A 22,166-nucleotide genomic window follows, 5' to 3' on the forward strand; every position below is an offset into this window, starting at 1 on the left:
GCCTTCCCTTTCTTTCAACCCAGTTTGTGAGCTGTGAGTTACCTATCTCTCCCTTAATTTCTTTTCCCTCCTTGTCGCCTTACAAGTTTTGTCTTAATTCCATCCTTTGTTGTGTTTTTATTTGCTATCACCATCACCTTGTCATCCATCGATCTTGCCTTGATACTTACCTTGATGCTTGCTTTTTAAAAATCTCCTCTCGTTCACCTCAATTGGAAAGTGGCAATTTACCTATCTGGTCCTTGGACGTACCCTTTTCTTTTCCATTTGCAGGTCCTATCTTAACTCCATCCTTTATGGTACTTATATATGTTGTTCTTATGCTTATTTACCTTCTCTCCTATATCCCTATCTGTTATCACCTTTAAAACCCTTGTGATACTTATGCCCTTGGCTTCCTGCCTACCTTGAACCTATCCTTTGAAGCCTCCTCTTTTCCATCTCTGTTCGAGGATAATGCCTCATCTATTTCATCATTGACTACTCCCCCTTCTTTGACACCTTGCCAGTTTTGTCCAAAATACATCCTTTCTTGTGTGTTTGTCTGTTATCACTTTAACCCTTGTCATCCCTTGATCTTTACCTTGTTGCTTATCCTGTGCCTGCATTTTAGAGCCGTCTCTCCCATTTCATTCCAAGAGTGATGTCTTACCCATCTTGCTCTTGTCTGTTCCCTTTTCCTCTGTCGCGTTGCAAGTCTTAGCTTTTGCTCGATATCACCCTCACCTTCCTAATATCTAGATCTTTCCATGATGCTTATCTTATGCCTACCTTTTGAATTATCATCTTTCCCATCTCGATTTGAGAATGGTGTTTTACCTATCCTGACCTTGGTTGCATTCTCTCCATGTCGGTTACCATCCTTGCTTTAGCTCCATCCTTTATTATGCTCATGCCCCTATACTGCATGTCTTATTACTCCCCTTGTCTTTCGATGGCCTTATAGTAGTTTCCCCTTGGTAAGGAAAGACCACCATCTAGTTAACATTAATGTGTAGCAACGAGATGTGTGTTGTTGTATGCTTGTGTTGTTTGTCCTTGTGTCATGACTGATTTGATTCTTTGTGCTGAGTGTTGATGTGTTGTGGCCCTTGGTCTGCAATGACATCAATTTACTAGCTGAGTGCCATAGAGTTAGGTAGTTGAGTGCTCTCCCTTTCTCTCATTAATCCATCTATGCTTACCTTTTCTATCTATACCCTTTCCTCTTGCACCTGTCCATTTGGCAATCTCCAACTCCTCCAAATCAGTCAAGATCAGAGTCGGCAACATCTTCACCAAGTGCATATCAATGCTCCTGTTAAGGGGGTTAGCCGCTAACCCCAATAAAGACAATGCTATCAACATCAACCAACAAGATCAGAGTGGCGCAGCGAAAGCGTGTGTGGGTCCTAATCCACAGGTCCAGGAGATCCTCAAGAAATGCATCAATCGGTCTCAAGCATCTGAAGGTCAAAACAACCAATCCACAAGTCCAGCCGGCGGAGTCAAAGCTGGGTTGGAAGAAGCTACGAAAGACTAATGAACCAATCTAATTTTCTTGTTAGCCTCTTCTTGAATCTCGAGGACGAGATTTTGTTAAGGGGGTTAGATTTGTAACACCCTGAATTTAGGGGTATAAATTTTCTTTTCTAATATCCACCAAATCCAGGTGTTACCCTCTCTCTTCCTTGATTTTCTTTTCATTTCATAAATAGTGGAGAATTATTTTATTTTATATAACTATCAGCCTAGTAAAATAAAAACCCTGAGAGGGTCCTTGTTTGTTGCATAGCATGTCGGAATAGCAGTTTCTTTGGTATGTTCATTTGTTGTGTCTTGGCACTCATTCAAAATTCTTGAAGATCATTTGAATTTTGAAGTTTATAGACCAAAACCTAAATACCCAATAGCAAAAGAAATAAGGAAAATGGACAAAAGAGGAAGCCTTCAGCCCTCCCCCTTCCCAGGCCGCGCCCCCACCCAGCCCAGCAAGCGCCCTCGCGGCCCAGCGCGCGCTTCCCCCTCGGCCCATGCCACACCCTTGCGGCCTTTCCCCCTATAGAAGCCCGCGGTCGAGCCCCACCCCATCGCGCGACCCATCTGCATCGAGCTCATGCCGGTGCTTCGTCGCGCCAGTACTGTACCACGCCTCAGCCCAGCGTCACGGCACGCTGCTGCCGATCAGCCAGCCAGTGGCCGAGCTCCCGTGCGCGTCATCCGTCGGCTGGCTAGCCGCGTGCGCAACAGCAGCGTCGCCGCTGTCGTTCATCGCGCCGAAGTCTTCGCCAGCAGTTCGTCATGTTCTGCATCCATGCCTAAACATCGTGTGTCTGCGCCCCGCCATTCACCGTTGTCTGAGGTGAGCCCGTCGAGGTGAAGCTCAACTACCCCTAGCTGTCTACCCCCTCTCTCATCTACGCTGCGCGCGCACGTTCACGAAGCCCCTCGCCCCATCGGCTCGTCGCGCAGCCACCGCCATGCCACCCTCACCGTGCGTGCGTGTTGGTGCTGCACGTCTAGCCCATGCCCTATCAGCCATGTTGGCGCGTGTCGTCGCCATTCGTGTGTGTGGTCGCGCGTGTCATCGCGCGTCGTTTACGCGTGTAGCACACGCTGCCTCACGCGTTGTCGTGCACGTTATTAATTGTTTCGTATTAACTGCTCGTGTTAATTAAGTAATTCTTGTTCAATTATCGACTAATAAAATAACTATTCAATCGAAAACAAATTTGTAATCTTAGTCATTACGCTTTGAAAATATCTGTTAATGTAATTGTGCTAATTCAAAGTATTTTTGTTTATGTTTGGCAGGATGTCGATTAGTGCTTCTGCATATCATGGTCGTTCTAAAATAATTATTTAGTTGCCACGGATTCTACGTAACAACTTATAGATGTCGAGTTTATAATGTGTTTTCTGTTCGAGTTACGATTTGGATTAAAACTAAATGAGATATTTCTCTGAAAAACCTCCCGTAAACTATTTACGCTAATTAAAATTAACTTAGAAATATAGTTTTACGCGTTTGATCATAATTCAGTAGTATTCGCGTGTCGCGCGCTGTTGTGCGTGTTGTTTCGCGTACGCGCAGCATGTCGTCGGGGTCCTGACGACATCCGTCTACCCCTAGACGACGTTCGTCTACCCGTAGACAATGCCCGTCTATTCCCTAAACCCGTTCGTCTACCCCGCGTGTTAGTAGCATTATTTTGTCGCGACACGGACTTTCGTTAACTATTTAGTTAATTGATAATTATTAAAATAGGAGTCTAGTAAACCCTAACCTATAGTTTTAATTGGCGCTTTGAAAATACCGATTAACACGATTAATGCCACCTCAACTATTTTGTGAATTAGTATTTATTTAGTATAAACACGATGATTATTAGTAATTCTCGTGTGCCGTAGGTGCTGTCTGCGTGTTGTTCGTGCGTGATGTGCTCGTGGTCGCGTGTTGGTTCATGCGTCATTCGTGCTGTTTGCACTCGTTATTTCGTGTGTCGACAGCATGTTATGTCGTGTGTGTCCGCGCGTCGTTCTACACGCTGCCGTGTTGTTTCGTGTATCGTAAGTCCACCTCGCGTAGAATGTCTCATGTTAATTAAATTACTTATTTAACTGATATATGTTAGTATAGCAGATTAATCGAAACTAAATGGTAGAGATTATTTATATTTGATAGTGTTGAATTAAATGTTATAGTTAATATTTGTTTAATGTAAACGCGATAACTTCTCGACTATAGCTTGACCGTCACGTTTCTTTCCCTCGCACGACCGTAGAATCGAGCTCTATTTTATGCTGCATGTTTTTATAACATTTTATCTTGTATGGTGTAATGTTCTTATGCATATATATATGTTTGTTTGTTTCTTCCTGTTTGTATTCGCTGCGCGTCGTGAATAGATTGCGATCCGTTTCCGAGCTTCGAGGAATCGACGGTCAAGCTTCGGCGACCAAATGATCCAGTTCTTCGAGTTCTACAAAGTTGAAGACCCTGAGCATCTGTTTGGTGAAGGCAAGTGTCCTTTAACCTATTATGTCCTATTTACTTTATAATTCATCAACCCGCATACCATGATCAACCTAAGGATTGACTAGCTTTGTATTTACCTTGTCCTTGATTACCTTTCGGGTTACTATGGTTAGATTCATGCTATTGCTTTACATTAATCAATGAACATGATGTGAACACTTATGATACGATGTTGTCATTATGATTATGATGTTGGACTGGTGATACTTTAGGGGGCTCGAGCGGTTTCTCGAGTGCCTCTCCATAAGGACCTGTTCATTGGATGATCGCCCGGGAAAATAGTGCAACCATGAGGGTGGTATGTGAGAGCACCTAGAGGGGGGGGGTGAATAGGTGATCCTGTAAACCTTGAAAACTTAAGCCACAAAAACTTGGTTAAGCGTTAGCACAGTAAATGCCAAGTGGCTAGAGAGGAGTCAAAACACAATAACCACAAGAAAACAATCACAGAGATGGCACGGTGGTTATCCCGTGGTTCGGCCAAGACCAACGCTTGCCTACTCCACGTTGTGGCGTCCCAACGGACGAGGGTTGCAATCAACCCCTCTCAAGCGGTCCAAAGACCCACTTGAATACCATGGTGTTTTGCTTGCTTTTCTCAATCCCGTTTGCGAGGAATCTCCACAACTTGGAGCCTCTCGCCCTTACACTTAAAGTTCACAAAGAAGCACGGAGCAAGGGAGGGATTAGCAACACACTCAAGACAAGAAATCACAGCAACACCACGCACACAAGTTGCAACGAGAGCTCACAACACAACTCAATGAGTTCACCACTCAACTAGAGCTCTATATGCTATCACAATGAAACAAAAGCACGGAATCGAGGTCTTGGTGCTTAGAAATGTTGTAGGAATGCTTGGTGTACTCCTCCATGCGCCTAGGGGTCCCTTTTATAGCCCCAAGGCAGCTAGGAGCCGTTGAGAGCAATCTAGGAAGGCTGATCTTGCCTTCTGTCGACTGGCGCACCGGACAGTCCGGTGCCCGATTTCCTTCCAAAAATGGCGCAATCGACCGTTGGCAGCCAGAGAGCCGTTGGCGCACCGGACATGTCCGGTGCACACCGGACAGTCCGGTGCCTCCTTCTAGCCGTTGGCCTGGCCACGTGTCCCGCGCAGATCGCGCGGCCGACCGTTGGCTCACCGGACAGTCCGGTGCACACCGGACAGTCCGGTGAATTATAGCCGTACGTCGCTGGTGAATTCCCGAGAGCGGCCACTTCGCTCGAGCCAGCCTGGCGCACCGGACACTGTCCGGTGAACCCAGACTGAGCAGACTTTGGCTGAACTTAGCCATCTCTTCTCCAACTCGATTTTTTCTGTTTCCAGCACTTAGACACAATACATTAGTCCATAAAACAATGTACTAAGTCTGAGAAACATACCTTTATCCTTGATTTGTACTTTGTCCACCATTTTACACTTAGGCACTTGTGTTGGACACTAAATCACCAAAATACTTAGAAATGGCCCAAGGGCACATTTCCCTTTCAATCTCCCCCTTTTTGGTGATTTATGCCAACACAACATAAAGCAAATAGAACAAGTACAAAATCAATTCAAATAAGAACTCAAAATTGTTTTGATTCAATTTTGACATATATGGATCACTCTATGCCACCACTTGGTTTGTTTTTGCAAATCAAACTCAAATTTCTATCTCTAAGTCAAACACACATGTTAAGACATAAAGAGAGTCATTCCAAGAGAAATTGATTCAAGATTTCAAAAACTCCCCTTTTTCCCATAATCAACACTTCTCCCCACAAGAAGCCAACTTTTGACAAGAGAGACAACAAAAGAGTTTTGACAAACCAAAAGCTCTATTCTACTATTTTCAAAATCTCTCAAGTGGCAGTTGATCCATTTATTGCTTTGGCCTTTATTTTCTCCCCCTTTGGCATCAAGCACCAAAACGAGATCAATCTTGGCCCTAGAACCCCATTGCCTCACCAAAATCTTCAATAAGAATACAAAGGCAATGAGAGTACATGAGATGAACTTGGAATAAGTTACCCTCTCATCGGAGTGCAGTGGAAGTCTTTTCATGGTCCAAGTCCACCTTTTCCCTTTCAAACCTCCTTTGAGACTAAATCAAGCAAACTCAAGCAAATGGTTAGTCTCAAAGGGTCAAGTTGTACCACAACTCCCCCTAAATATGTGCATCACTTGCACAAGGACTTGTGAGGTCCGGGGATTGATTGTACAACTTGAGCACCATAGTAAGCAACAAAATGCATAAGGAACATGATCAAAGGCATAAACACATGTATGCTATAAATCAATCCAAGTTCCGCGAATCTAGGACATTTAGCTCACTACGCAGCCTGCAAAAGGTCTTTTCATCTAAAGGCTTAGTGAAGATATCGGCTAGCTGGTTCTCGGTGCTAACATGAAACACTTCGATATCCCCCTTTTGCTGGTGGTCTCTCAAAAAGTGATGCCAGATGTCAATGTGCTTTGTGCGGCTGTGCTCAACAGGATTCTCCGCTATTCGGATAGCACTCTCATTGTCACATAGGAGTGGGACTTTGCTCAGATTGTAGCCAAAGTCCCGGAGGGTTTGCCTCATCCAAAGTAGTTGCACACAACACTGTCCTGCGGCAACGTACTGGGCCTCAGCGGTGGATAGGGCAACAGAAGTTTGTTTCTTAGAGTTCCACGACACCAGGGACCTTCCTAAGAATTGGCACGTCCCCGATGTACCCTTCCTATCGACCTTACATCCAGCATAGTCGGAATCTGAGTACCCAATCAAGTCAAAGTTAGACCCCTTTGGATACCAGATCCCGAAGCAAGGCGTAGCGACTAAATATCGAAGAATTCGCTTCACAGCCACTAAGTGACACTCCTTAGGATCGGATTGAAATCTAGCACACATGCATACGCTAAGCATAATATCCGGTCTACTAGCACATAAATAAAGCAAAGAACCTATCATGGACCGGTATGCTTTTTGATCAACGGACTTACCACCTTTGTTGAGGTCGGTGTGTCCGTCGGTTCCCATCGGAGTCTTTGCCGGCTTGGCGTCCTTCATCCCAAACCGCTTTAGCAAGTCTTGCGTATACTTCGTTTGGGAGATGAAAGTGTCGTCCTTGAGTTGCTTCACTTGGAACCCAAGGAAGTAGTTCAACTCGCCCATCATCGACATCTCGAATTTCTGCGTCATAACCCTGCTAAACTCGCCCATCATCATTCGCCCGCTTACGAATTTTCCAAGGACTTCTTCGGGCGACATTTTGGTGTACCTGGGATTCTCACGAATATTATTCACCAAATGAGGATCAAGAACGATAAAGGACCTTAGCATCAGTCGGACGACGTCGTGGTCCGTCCATCGCGTGCTTCCGTAGCTCCTTATTTTGTTGATAAGGGTCTTGAGTCGGTTGTATGTTTGTGTCGGCTCCTCGCCCCTTATCATCGCGAATCGTCCAAGCTCTCCCTCCACCAACTCCATCTTGGTGAGCAAGGTGACATCGTTCCTCTCATGAGAAATCTTGAGGGTGTCCCAGATCTGCTTGGCGTTATCCAAGCCGCTCACTTTGTGGTATTCATCCCTGCACAATGAAGCTAGAAGAACAGTAGTAGCTTGTGCATTCTTATGAATTTGCTCATTAATGAACATGGGACTATCCGTACTATCAAAGTGCATTCCACTCTCTACAATCTCCCATATACTAGGATGGAGAGAGAACAAGTGACTACGCATTTTGTGACTCCAAAATCCGTAGTCCTCTCCATCAAAATGAGGAGGTTTACCAAGTGGAATAGATAATAAATGAGCATTTGTACTTTGAGGAATACGAGAGTAATCAAAAGAAAAGTTCGAATTGACCGGTTTCCTTCTCTCATAGTCATTGTGGTCGTCGTCCTTTTGGGAAGAAGTAGACTCATCGCTGTCGTCGTAGTAGACGATCTCCTTGATGCGCCTCGTCTTCTTCTTCTTCCCATCTTTCCGTCTATGGCCCGAGCCCGAGTCAGTAGGCTTGTCATCCTTCGGATCGTTGACGAAAGATTCCTTCTCTTTATCGTTGATCACGATACCCTTCCCCTTAGGATCCATCTCTTCGGGCGGTTAGTCCCTTTGTGAAGAGAACGGCTCTGATACCAATTGAGAGCACCTAGAGGGGGGGTGAATAGGTGATCCTGTAAACCTTGAAAACTTAAGCCACAAAAACTTGGTTAAGCGTTAGCACAGTAAATACCAAGTGGCTAGAGAGGAGTCAAAACACAATAACCACAAGAAAACAATCACAGAGATGGCACAGTGGTTATCCCGTGGTTCGGCCAAGACCAACGCTTGCCTACTCCACGTTGTGGCATCCCAACGGACGAGGGTTGCAATCAACCCCTCTCAAGCGGTCCAAAGACCCACTTGAATACCACGGTGTTTTGCTTGCTTTTCTCAATCCCGTTTGCGAGGAATCTCCACAACTTGGAGCCTCTCGCCCTTACACTTAAAGTTCACAAAGAAGCACGGAGCAAGGGAGGGATTAGCAACGCACTCAAGACAAGAAATCACAACAACACCACGCACACAAGTTGCAACGAGAGCTCACAACACAACTCAATGATTTCACCACTCAACTAGAGCTCTATATGCTATCACAATGAAACAAAAGCGCGGAATCGAGGTCTTGGTGCTTAGAAATGTTGTAGGAATGCTTGGTGTACTCCTCCATGCGCCTAGGGTCCCTTTTATAGCCCCAAGGCAGCTAGGAGCCATTGAGAGCAATCTAGGAAGGCTGATCTTGCCTTCTGTCGACTGGCGCACCGGACAGTCCGGTGCACACCGGACACTGTCTGGTGCCCGATTTCCTTCCAAAAATGGCGCAGTCGACCGTTGGCAGCCAGAGAGCCGTTGGCGCACCGGACATGTCCGGTGCACACCGGATAGTCCGGTGCCTCCTTCTAGCCGTTGGCCCGGCCACGTGTCCCGCGCAGATCGCGTGGCCGACCGTTGACCCTGCCGACTGTTGGCTCACCGGACAGTCCGGTGCACACCGGACAGTCCGGTGAATTATAGCCGCACGTCGCCGGTGAATTCTCGAGAGCGGCCACTTCGCTCGAGCTAGCCTGGCGCACCGGACACTATCCGGTGCACCACCGGACACTGTCCGGTGCACCCAGACTGAGCAGACTTTGGCTGAACTTAGCCTTCTCTTCTCCAACTCGATTTTTTCTGTTTCCAGCACTTAGACACAATACATTAGTCCATAAAACAATGTACTAAGTCTGAGAAACATACCTTTATCCTTGATTTGTACTTTGTCCACCATTTTACACTTAGGCACTTGTGTTGGACACTAAATCACCAAAATACTTAGAAATGGCCCAAGGGCACATTTCCCTATCAGTATGGGACGCCCTTAGCTAATTAATTAGAGGAACTGAGGTGTAGTTTGCTTCGCCGTCGTGCCGTCATTGGGGCTCGGTGTATGCGGCTCGCTCTACCGAGGGTGGATTGCCCCTTAGGGAGGAGTGCGGTACATTTAGGAAACCTAATGGGTGGCTACAGCCTCATGGAATCTTTGTAAAGGCTTCGTAGTGAATCCCTGGCCATTCACCTCGAGAGTGAACAAGGGTCTTGCAAGCCCAGGCTAGAGAGGGAATCACGGCTTATGGGTAAAGTGCGCAACCTCTGTAGAGTGTTATGAAACTGATATATCAGACGTGCTCGCGGTTATGAGCGGCCAAGGGAGCTCCATTGATTAGAGACACATTGATCAGAGATACTTTGTTTACAGGTGATAATGAGGATGATGGGTTTGATTATGATTATGGTTACGATTTCTGGTATTCTTTTCGTTTGGAAAGAGTACTTTTAGGTTAACAACTTGGGTTAATGTTAAAACCTGGCTCTCTACTAGTAGTAATTACCTGATCAACTAAAAGCAACTGCTTGACCTTAACCCTACATAAAGCTAGTCCACCTCAGCCAAACGGGACATTTGCTGAGTACGTTGATGTGTACTCACCCTTGCTTTCACAAAACACAAGGCTGTCTTTGGTGCAATCTATGTCAGGTAAAGAAGGTGTCGAGGCGGATCTCTAGGAGTTCCAGGACTTCGACGAGTTTGAGGATTAGGCTAGCGACCTCCCCCAGTCAGCTGCCTGTGGTGGGTTGTTTATGTTGGCTACGTTTCGATTCTGTGTACTTTGATTTATATTATGTAAATGACTCTTGTTTTTAATATTATTACTTACTCTTTATTGTTATTCGAAGCATTGTGTTATGATGAGTCATTTATGTAATCGCTGTGTATGTGAATTTCTGATCCTGGCACGTACATGCACTACAACCTTTTAGGCCTTCTGTGACATAATTATTATGTCACTAACTAGTGTTTATTTGTCACAGGTTATGTTTTGGTGACGTCTTTGTGACGAAAAAGTCATCGTCACAGAAGGTGCGTGTTAAATAGCCTACTATGACGATGATCAAAAAATCGTCATAGATTCTATGACGCATACCAGCTTCGTCACTAAATCTATGACACTCTATTTCGTCATAAGTGCCCTTGAAAACGTCACAATTCGTACTGACATGCATTGCCACGTGGCTAATGGTGATGATGTGGTATGTGACGTGGCAAAACCTTTATGACTAAAATATTTGTCATAGATTCGATGACGTGGCAAGTCACGTGGCAGATGACGTGCCAAAATTATTGTGACGAATAATTTTGTCACAAATTGGAAGGTGTCGGCCACTTACGTGACAATGCATTTGTGACAAAAAATTTCATTATAAAATGTGATGACGTGTCAAGTGATGTGGCAAAGCATTTGTGACAAAAACAATCGTCATCGCAAGGAACACATCATATGCATTCATATCGTCATAGAATATTACACATCACAACAAAAATATCATATGAATTTGTTCAACACAAATATTTCATCTAGCAGAGAATAATATAACTTTAAAACATATATCTGCAAATCCTTTAACTTAAAATCCAAAACAAATCCAATAACTTCAACTCAAAGTATTAAACATTAAGCATAATTTAAAATGATCCGATAACTTCAAATCTAGAGCTACTATTGCTAGCCACTATAGCAGCCATAAGGCTGCAGGTCCTATAGTGGTCAACCAGACTTAAGATGGAGGCACTTGGCCTCGATTGAAGCTTAATAGTAGACGAAGGAGGTTGTTATTTTCTTCCATCGACCTCTTCATACTATCAGTGGTCTCCTGAGATGCTTGTGCTTAAGCCTTCAAGGTTTCCACTTCTTCCTGAAGGCCATCTTTTTCTTGCTTCTCGATCTCTAGTTCATCCTGAAGTTGTTGAGCCATTGCCGAAACAGTTGTTGTGGAGCTTTTCTTGGAGGCAGACTGAAGACCAACATTGTGTAGGAACACACTGGAGCCCAGTAGCACATTAGAAACAACTTCTGTAGGAGATTTTGGTTGTTGTCCATCCTGAAATGGTGCTGCTACCATTTCTTCCATGTTAAATTGTGCTTTGGTATACAGAAACAGAAACAGAGATGTTAGAGTCGATTACTGCATATCTAAATGCTTTAGCAAGCTATACATATATTTAAATGCTAGAGAGATGTTAGAGTCGATTACATAAATAGAGATGTTAGAGTCGAAAACATAAATAGAAAAACAACAAGCTATACATTATCTGTTATTATTGTTCTGTCTATTCAGTACTTGATGAATATGTAAATGGACTTTTTAGAGAAAGAGCATGAGGAGCTGCACAATGCTCAAATAAGGAGGATTAGGATACTTGTAGGTAACGTAGCTACAACCTAAAATATTATAGTTTGGTGGATGAACTGTTAGTCAACTATTAACACTACAATATAAATTATTTAGGAGACATGATCTCTGATTAATGGAGGCAAGCACACGTAATAACCACCTCTTTAAATGGTTATGGGTGTTCATTTGCAGCATTACACATTCATAGATTATTCAACTATGCACATAAAATAAAGGTTGTTTCATAATCAAGAAATGTAAGTGAACACAAATGAAACAACCTGGGGCAACTATATGAGGTAACAGAGATGATAAACTGACTATATTGGCAATATTACACATTCACGTATCATTCAACTATGTAGATAAGTAAACAATGGTTATTTTCTTACCAATATAATAGCCTTTGCAATGTAGGACTGAGAGCATGTGCATTGTTGATATTGTACATTTTTACGATTAAGTTTGTTCTTCACACAACTTTCCTGTGTATCAACTAAGCATGTAAAAATAATATAGACTTAGAATAAGTAGCTGGAGTAAGAAAAAACAAACATATGATGTGGCAACAGAGTAAGTAATCATGTCAGACATAGGGTTATGCAGAAGACACCATTCTAGATCATGCCACACGGCTACAAACGTGAATACCACCCAGATACTTAGTAGCTTTCTTTGAGAAACACCAAGAGGAATGTATAATTACATGTAACAAGAGTGGTCGATCAAACAAAGCAACACAGACTAACAAGCAAAGAATCGTGAAGCTATAAATAGACATAACAGACCAACAAATTTAACAAGCAAGACATAATACAAACATTTTTCATACATATATGTGGCCACTATTTTCAATATAAATTCAGTTTTGGTGTGCTGTTCTCTTATTAAAGTTGTTCAGAGAGTGCACAGACCTTGAAATCAAGCTTGATAACTGCTTCCGACAGGAGAAAGCTTTGAAGAGAAAGACAAACTATGAAGAGAGCAAGAAATTTAAAGACCAGTTGCAGGCTTACAAAAAAGAAATTGCAGAGAAAAAACAAGGAATAAGAACTTACAAAACGTGAATACCACCCTCTCATGCAAACTTAGCAGCTTGAATACGTGGCTCTGGCCTTTTGTTCCCTTCAGTGATTTATCTTACACAATTAGTGTCAAATATAAATAATTATAATTGTATAGACACAGACTATTTTTATAAGAGTAATGTTGCATATAACTAAACATTAGTTGTGATAAAACATAATACAACATATGAATAATTGAGTTCAAATTGAAGTTGTACACAAATGGGGTAAGTATAGGTTCTCAATATATATTTGTGACTCGCCAAAATCATTCATGATATTATCCTAGTAATGATAGATATCGCAGTCCAAAAAGTTAAGGTGCCCACTTGCCTTGATTCCAGTGTGGTTATCACCCTCCTCCTGTATCTGGGAAGTAGGTTGTGCAACAATATCCATGTTTTGGATGGGCTCATGGTTTGTGGTAGTACTGGAACTAGGTTGGGTAGGAACAATAAGGTTGTGGGTCAAATCATGGTTTGTGGCAGCACTTGAACTGGGCTATGTAGAAACATTTAGGCTATGGGTAGACTCTTGGTTTACTTCAATAACTCTTTGTCTAGTGACTCTAACTGGTCGTTCCTGCACAGGTGCCATAATTCTTTTATTTCCTCTTGTTACTTTTGTTGACATCTATTCACCGTCATTGGAGATGTGGGTAAGGACACCCTTACGGGCTTGGAATTCCAAAATATATGTACAACACAATAAGCATCAATTATATTCAGTACGAGGGTCTTCGGTACATTTAAAATGTAAATTAATAAATGAAAAATGTATCGAACACAATAAAGAAGATAATGTAATGCATCAATTATATTCAACACTTGATATCTTGTGTCAATTTCTTGGTTGGTCCAAAACGTTATATATAGAAGGATAAAGTTCTCCACCCAATGTTATAAACTCCTAAACTTGGATTAACACCACCCAATGTTAAAAAAACATCATGTCTGGTTTGACAATGAATAAAATCGGCCTAGCTATGCCCAATTGAAAAACTGTATTCTAAAATAGTGAGCATTTGCAATTGGCGCATATAGCCAAGAGAAATAAAGCTACAAGCAACCTTATTAGCAGGAAATGCAGGGAACAGTAGACACACAAGCAACATCTTAACCGATCACACCATGGTAGTACGCAAGCAGCTAGATACTAAAATATCTAGAAGTTTCTAGTATATACGTGACATGAGCAGCTGCAATCTACATCATGAATCTACCTAGATCCAAAGCTTATGGAGGTTCGAGGTTGGGCATGAAGCAGTTAGCGTGGAGAAGTCGCCGTGTGTACGCCAACGACAGCGAGCACCTTCTCCCTGTCGTTGGTGGATAATGTGTCGAGTGAGGACGCCGCTGAAGGCTCAGAGCGAGCCATTCGTGCGACCACAGTGGAAGGCAACAGTAGGCGGAGGTTGCGGTAGGGGATGACAGAAGCTGCTAGTGGAGACAGTGAAGGCAAAGGAGGCGGCGCTGCAATGGCGAGGACGAGTCAGGTGATAGAGAAGAGGAGGTGACAGATCTCGTGAGTTGCCATGGCCATGAAGGAGAAAATGCTTCCCAAACCTAGATCCCACTGCTTCACGAAGTGACGAACAGAGAGGAGCAACTAAACAAAATTACCTTCGGAATTTCGTGGGGAGGTCACCGGATCACGGCAGCCGACTGCTATGAGGGAGGGTGAGGAAGAGAGGTTAGGTGAAGAAGATAGGTATTAAATAGCTTCTGATGCAACTAATAAATAGCAATGATTTTGCTGCCGATGCAACTCAGTTTTGTGTCTGAACAGAGCTTCTAATGCAGAGCTTCCGATGCAGCTAAGTTTTGTGTCTACCAAAATGTTTGAATCAATTCTATTTCATTATGTTTGTCATATGGGCATCTCATATCTGTAAGGATATGATGAGTATTACACCAATTTAAATTGTGTGATGCGTACTCTACCAATTGTAAAAGTTCAATAGAAAATAGGTGAGCATGGCAGGTTGTTTGTTGTCTTTTTTCTAATCATGGATATTTTCTTCCATTCTGTTCAGCCAACCTTGGTTTTAGAAAACTTTATACCACTAATGAAAATTATGCTCATTGCTAGCCGATCAAGTGTAAGAGAATCTCAGGTAGACTTCCAAACATTATGTGATAATTCAAATCAATTAATACATATCATTTTAGACCCAGTGATCCCATCATACCAAACAGATCATAAAAACTACAAATGCTGAAGGAGTAAAGGATGATGAAAACTGAGGCTCTGATAAATAATCAAATGGTGTAATGTACAAAGAATTACTACAAACACAAAGCATGCCATCAGTTGTAGTTTTAGGGCTGCAAATATGTAAGGTAGACTTTACCCTCTCCAAATGGTGTAATGTACATATGAATACTGCAAATCTAAAAATCTGTAAGCGTGTCATCTAGTTTTATCTTCTACTCACCTTGCTTTTCTGATTTATTAGTGTTAAGAATTTCAACATTGATTATATTCTATTATTGTTAGCTAAAGTGAGACCAGAGACTTATGTTTTTGGCTTAAGTTTAGTAGTGATCACTTTCCTATATGAGGCTTCAGGCCATTCGTCATTCGCTTTTACAATAGACTTGGAAATACCGTACAATCTGCCTCATATCAGTCTCAGTGTGCTACAAACAATTCAGAAACTGCATTGTTCATATTCATTTGTACCCTGAAACTATTGCATCAATCTTATAATAAATGACAATCTTGCATTCCTAAGACAATTCAGAAGTACGTGCCTCTTATTGGAGTACCATAAAGCACACGCTACAAATAAACTATCCAATACAACCTTTGCACATGACTGCTTGAATGGCCGATTAGCCAGATATGCAAGACATGGAGCAGTCAGCCCTTTGATAGCTCACTACAGGAAGCGACTTTGTCGAGGAGATAGAAAAGGGACGAAACTTGGAGCTATCAAATCCGAGAGTGATTGGAATTTACCTGGGGTTTCCCTTGTGCATCGTTGCCCCTTCCTCCCTGGAGGCATTTGCGCCAAATCGGATGGAGAGGCTGAAGGACTGGAGGCTACGAATCCGCTAGTGCCAAGGATGGGAAGGTGAATTAGGCACGGCAAGGAACTGATTTGGCACTGGTGATTGGTGGAGGATTTATCGGATCTCATAAACATGGAGGGGGGTTGCTGCCGTTACCATTTTTGGTGGAAAGGCTGCTGCCATTTTTTTAGGGGCGACTAAATGATTTTTTTCCTCTTCCACACATTCTATTATCTTTTTGTAAGGAATGCAAGGCAAAGGCCTAGTAGTATAATGACACAACTATCGAGAGCAGTTAGTTATTAAGTGTTTTGTTTTAGTAACTAAAGGTAGTTTATGTGTATGAATGACTATTACGACGAATGAGGTTTCATACAACTGTCACAATTATGGTGTACAAGAAGCTATGACGATTTATTCTTATGACGAACCCATATTATCATAGATCATCGTCACAAAAAGTATCTTAAAATGGGTTATGACAGTTTTAATGACAGTGGTTATTTTTTTGTCATTAAACTTAGATGTCTCATAGAAATCGTCATAAATAAAGCGATTTAATGATGATTCTCACTCGTGTCATAGCATATTCGTCACAGAAGGTCACATTTGTTGTAGTGATGGTTCACATTCGGTTTACCTTCCAAACCGGGTGTGACAACCTTGCTAGCTGAAGGAGGACGAGCAATTGATAAAAAGGGTAAGGATCCTTTTCAACTATAGATGGCCAAGCGAGACATGCTAAATAGGGCGTCACTAAGCATGGCACGACCTGTAGTGCTTCGGCACGGCACATGCACGAATCATATAATTCCAGTGCCGGTACGACACGAGTCTAGTTTCATGCTTGGGCCGCCACCCCGATATGATGGGCTGACACGAGCATGGCACGATTAGGCACGATTTAGACCAACCGATGGTATATAGATGAGATTGTGATGTGTGCATGTGATTTGTTATGATTTTAAACATAATAAATTCACTATATAATGGTTTAAATGTTTAAGTTTTAAAACTATATATAATCTTAAAGATCTTATATATTTTTGAGCTCTTAAAGTAAAATAATGCATGATTGGCATGGACACCATTATGGGTTAGTGTCGTATAGTGTCGGCACGATACGATTAGACACTATAGTATAGTGCCTGAGCCGATGATTAGGCACTAGTGTCCACACGGCATGACACGATTATTAATAGTGTCTAGTAGTGCTAGTGCTAGTGTCGTGCCGGCGGCCTATTTGGCCATCCATATTTTCAACTCATACTTTCTTGGCTTTATGACTAAGATAAAGTGTAATATTTGTTTTTATTAGTTTAATATATGATATATAGACTATATGTCCACTTTAATATAAAACTTATTTTTTATGAGTATCAAGTATGTTTGGGTGCCGTCGCAACACACATCATTATACTAGTCTATACTATACTTAAAGCACTAGTTTCAACGGTCATCCCACGTTATTTTTTTACAAATAACCCCTCACAGCTATTTTAAATTAATTCATTGCACGCCTATAGATGGCCAAATGACGATCCGGCACGGGCCAGACGCACGCGGGCCACAACTATGGCCCAGGCACGTCATGCTGACCTGGTAACTGTGCTGGGCCAGCCCGTTAGCCCGTCGGCCCATTTGATTAAATCAGCGTAAAATGTTAAAAAACGATGCAGGAGGTGGGGTTCGAACCCCTGCCCTGATGGAAGAATGGCGGGAGACACTGGTCATCTATTTGGTTAGTTGTACGGGGAGAGAAACTGCATCCACGAATCCTTAAAACACATTTTGTTTGTTTCACTTCTCTGCATAACCAGGCTGAGCGGGTGCAAGATACGACAGCGAGTCAGGCCCGCCAGAGATGGTCGCTCGGCGTGTACGCACGCGTACAGGCGAGGTGCAGCCATGCCCATGTATTGGCATGTTTTTCGAGAAATATTTTTAGTTTGTTTTGTTCCAATATATATTATAATTAAAAGATTTAATCATCGAACTGATTTTATATTTGTGTTCCTGACATTTTTCGAACAAAACTAGGATACACATGATATATAATTTTTAAAGATTTATTTGTGCACTTTTCTCTTATACACGTTCTGATGCAGACAACCAAACATGAGCTATATTTGTCCAAAATGCACTAACGCAAACAACCAAACGTAAACCTATGCACAAAGCTAGCCTGCGCACAAGGAGTCTGGCTTCTCCCGTACGGACCAGGCTGGCACCGTCCAACAACCAAACAGGTCGTGGGTGAAGCTGTCTAACCAGTAGAATATCATGCTCAGATATTTTTAATATTGAATACAAATTGTATATATGTATATACTTTTTTGTAAAATAAAAATATAATTGTGTCGGGCCGGGCCAGCACTATGGGCCGAGGCTACAGCCCAAGCACGACACGGCGTTCTTGGCTCTTGCAAGCATTAGGTCGTTTCTGAGACTACATTGGCGCAATGGACTACATGGTGTTTGAGGTTGCTGAATTAGATAGCGCAAAATGATTTGTCACAGTAACAGTAAAATGAAAGGTTATTTGTTGGTTTTAAACATTAGTAATTGCTACGGAGTAGCATAATTTATATGGAGCGCATCCAGTTTTTATTGATGCCTGACTTTAGCAATCACTCCATATTTTGGTCTATCGTTTTTATAAGTTTGACTTCATGTGACTTATTTTAGAAACTTGAGCTCACAAACTTTCTCTTATTTGGTCTCTGTATGTCATTTTATAATCTTTGTTCGTTCAGTCAGTCGTTATGAACTCTCTTATAATCACTCACTTCATTGGCAATGTTGTACCAAGACATATTGCATGGACTAAACAATAACATCAGTTAGCCAAATCAAAAAAATATTATACAGAGAGCGGAGACAATCAATAAAAAATCTTGAATTTTTTTTGATGGATAGTTTACGTGAGTATTGTTGTAAACCGTCGCAACGCACGGGCAACCGACTAGTTATAGTTAAAACAACATATGACACTACAACGATTATATATGAGTGGCAGTGGTGTTACCTTGAAAAACCAAACACACGGTTGAACTCGTAGGACCACAAATGATAAATGAACCAAATTATCTCAGTTATGCACCCCGACCTATATTACTTATAATTTGACACGAATGGTGTACGGATTCTCTTATGTTTGTATTGTTAAGAACTAGTTTGGGAACCCAATTTTTTTTGATAAAATAAAAATCCATTAAAAAAATAGGGTTCCTAAACTAGTCCTAATAAAATTTAAAAACTTATTGTCGTCGCGGCCTGGTTGATCTTAAGTATCCTCCGTCCTCCCTGTCCATTTTAGGACGTTAAGCGCCGTGCCGAAGACAGCACGGCGGCTGTGGCTGTCGAGGTTTGCCGGCATCCGGTGGCGGCGGCGCTTGGCCCTGATGGTCTCCGTCCAGACGAGGTACTGCTGCTTCTGCATGCAAATATAGGTTTCATCATCGCCATCCGATCAACCATTTAGTTTCAGTGCCAACCTAGCCAGAGTGATCAATATATATAGAAGAGCGCCATCGATCTGTACCTTGGGCTGGAGCCTCCGAACTGTGGACGACGGAGCAGGAGATAGTGATGGCCACGATGATCAGCAGGGACATCGCCGGCCGGGAATAGCGACGAGAAGAGAGCTTCTCCATGGGGTAGGTATTGATTCTTACAGAGAGGTTGTCTTCTCCTTCCTTGCCAGCTCGCCTTTTATATGATGCTAGCACTTACTATGAGATAAGATTTAGTATCAAGGGATAAGATTAGAATACAGTCCATCCCAGGCAGGTTCCTAGCAACTCGATTTCTTGTCCATGGCCGGCAATTAAGTAGCAACGTACAATTTGAATATAATTGATGTCGATGGTCTCCGCGCGCTACTACGATACCAATGATCCGGTCATACGCGATACCAATAATTGGTAGTTTCTCGTATAGAAAAGACTAGCATGGTCTATGGAGTTTTGTACGCGGTGCAATTCAACCACATCAGAAATGACTACTAATTTGTACGGTCCAGGAAAATTTCTGTGGAGATTTTTAGGCGTACGTTGCAAGACCATGGTGACCACACTAATCGTACGGTGCAGGACAATTAATATAGTGCTCGTTGAATTCTTCGTTCACACAAGAAAACAACTCCAGAAGAATAGGATTTATGCAACGTAAAACTAGCTTAACTTATGTTATACTAATTTTAAGTGTACTTATTAATTTCGTATGATATAAATGTTAATGTTTTAAACTTTAGCCGATGTTAAATCAATCGGCTTCTTACAAATGGAGAATTATAGGGTGTGTTTGGTTTGAGAAACGAGGTAGTTCATCTTCTTCTCACTTCTCACTTTTTTTATTTGGTTTGTGGAATAGAATAAGTTGATCAATCACCATCTCATTCCTCATAACCTAATAATTAGTATATACATAAGGAATGGTTTGATGCCACCAAAATTTATGAAATAAACTCATGATGTATCATCTCATGAAGACTCCACAAATCTAACACACCCATAATCTTTTGTAGTAGATAGAGTGAGTACATGCAACTTGCGAGCAGCGGAAAATCCAGTCAAAGACACAACTAGACAAGACAACAGTAATTGTCCGAATAGGTCGACCTTATTGGTCCGCCGCAGTGGCGTAGACAGTGGGTGGTCCGGGTGGGCCACGACATATCCTAAGCCGGCCCACCGGATCACCAGTCCACCAAGATCCATATAAAAAATATTGATATATATTATATTTACATTCTAATATATATGTTTATAGACTTAAATGTTAAATCTATAGTGTTATATGGTATTTTTATCTTTATATTTTGAACTATATGCCAAATTACTATATATTATATTAAATTATTTATAAAAAATTCTAATGGCATACCTCACGAAAAAATTCTAGCTACGCCACTGGTCCGCCGGTCGTGCCATGGCCCGATGGTGGGCCTAGCTAACGGGCCTATGGCAACCCATAGCATTTAACTAGCAAAAAAACTAAAATATGTATAAATATGAGTTTGAATGACCATTGCACCTTTAAAGCCATATTTACACCTACCTCCCCACCATAGCACATATATTTTTGTACTAGTCATATGTCCGTGCTTTACTACGGTTGTTATATATCATACAAATAGGTATTGAGATATTTATTTAAATATAATTATTGTTTATTTTTAAACATTAAGATACGTGTGGTCTCATGGTTAGCCCTAAATTTCTGGTGTGGTAGCTGCACGGGCAGGGTCGGGTGCTAGGCAGGCGCAGTCACTGGTTGCGCAGGCACTGGGGTCCACAGGGCAATAGCTGAGAAAGTATTGCGCAGCGCTGGATGTAGGGCCCACAAGGCACGGTGCCGAGGCGGGGCACGTGGGGCGGGAGAACCATTTGGCGCGCGTGGGGTGGGCCCATAGTGTCAGCGCGGAGGGTGAAGTCGTGGTAGCACAAGGTGCCCACATTATATTCTTAATAGAGTAGTATAGATTTTATACTCTATAATTATGTGTAATACAAATATTTCCATGGAAAAATAAAACAGGCACGTGTCGAGCTTAGCTCGTCGTACCGCACCTAAGAGTGGAGTTTGAAATAGGGGATAAAATAGGAGATGTGATAGGAGATCTGCTGGAGATAGCCTAAGGTCCAAGCATGACACTATGATCGGGATAAGTCGATACGGGCCCGGTGGCTAACGGGCCAGACCATGCTTGTGTCGGCTAAAACCGTTTCGAGGTATGGATCGCCTGGTACGTCCAACTCATTTGAACATCTATATCCTCTAGCTTCTAATTTTTGAGTCAGTCATAGTCTGGGTCTCTAGGGTTGGCTTACAAGAAGCTGACCGCCAACAGAGAATGTATAATTGCATCCTTTAGTTGATGCATGCACCTTAGAGATGAATTAACACTATACCCACTAAGGGCTTGTTCGGTTATGGGTGGATTGACAGGCATTGGAGGGGATTAAAATCTCATGCTATTCAAAATTGAATAGAAAGACATTTAATCCCCCTCGACCCCCTTCAATACAATGCTATTGAATAAGGCATAATAGGGTAGCATTGATGATTACCAATACTAATATATAAGATAGATGCCCCCCAATCACCAACAATCTTATCTAAAATATGTAGGACTCGCATGTTATATTAGAATTCATTTTTTTCTTTTGTTTGGTCCCTCACACCTCTTCATGATCCACACAGATGGCGACATCGATGGTTGTGGCTGCAGTTGTAGAGGCGCTTGCACCTAGACATGCCTCAACCACCGCGTGAGAACATGGTATAGTCACAGAGGCTAGGGTTAGACGGGAACAAGTCCTTAGAGATGTTGTCA

The 22,166-nt window shown here is 42.3% G+C and overlaps 1 protein-coding gene, 1 long non-coding RNA gene and 1 pseudogene across 7 annotated transcripts; 1 reads left to right on the forward strand and 2 right to left on the reverse strand.

Moving 5' to 3' along the window:
- Window positions 1-10,918: 10,918 nt before the first annotated feature.
- Window positions 10,919-16,049, reverse strand: LOC100278387 (uncharacterized). 6 transcript variants are annotated; one of them, XM_035965799.1, is made up of 6 exons: window positions 15,774-16,049; window positions 14,432-14,476; window positions 12,801-12,857; window positions 12,657-12,715; window positions 12,135-12,227; window positions 10,919-11,489 (listed from the first exon to the last, which is right to left on the reverse strand). In XM_035965799.1, exons 1-6 carry the CDS (start codon window positions 15,958-15,960, stop codon window positions 11,463-11,465), a joined length of 468 nt encoding a protein of 155 aa, XP_035821692.1. In that variant the 5' UTR covers window positions 15,961-16,049; the 3' UTR covers window positions 10,919-11,462. The 6 variants fall into 6 exon arrangements, 5 of the variants coding, with proteins under 5 accessions (XP_035821692.1, XP_035821693.1, XP_020405238.1 ...); NR_176369.1 differs by having other exon boundaries at window positions 10,926-11,489; window positions 12,135-12,238; window positions 12,801-12,867; window positions 15,774-15,960; XM_035965800.1 differs by lacking the exon at window positions 14,432-14,476 and having other exon boundaries at window positions 12,801-12,881; window positions 15,774-16,048.
- A 1,043-nt stretch (window positions 16,050-17,092) lies between these two features.
- Window positions 17,093-17,239, forward strand: LOC111591258 (uncharacterized; annotated as a pseudogene).
- A 1,596-nt stretch (window positions 17,240-18,835) lies between these two features.
- Window positions 18,836-19,727, reverse strand: LOC103649888 (uncharacterized). The gene is made up of 2 exons (XR_563781.2): window positions 19,371-19,727; window positions 18,836-19,262 (listed from the first exon to the last, which is right to left on the reverse strand). It is a non-coding gene; the product is annotated as an uncharacterized lncRNA (long non-coding RNA).
- Window positions 19,728-22,166: the final 2,439 nt, after the last annotated feature.

Source organism: Zea mays, chromosome 3, assembly GCF_902167145.1.
Source record: "Zea mays cultivar B73 chromosome 3, Zm-B73-REFERENCE-NAM-5.0, whole genome shotgun sequence".
Taxonomy (NCBI): Eukaryota; Viridiplantae; Streptophyta; class Magnoliopsida; order Poales; family Poaceae; genus Zea; species Zea mays.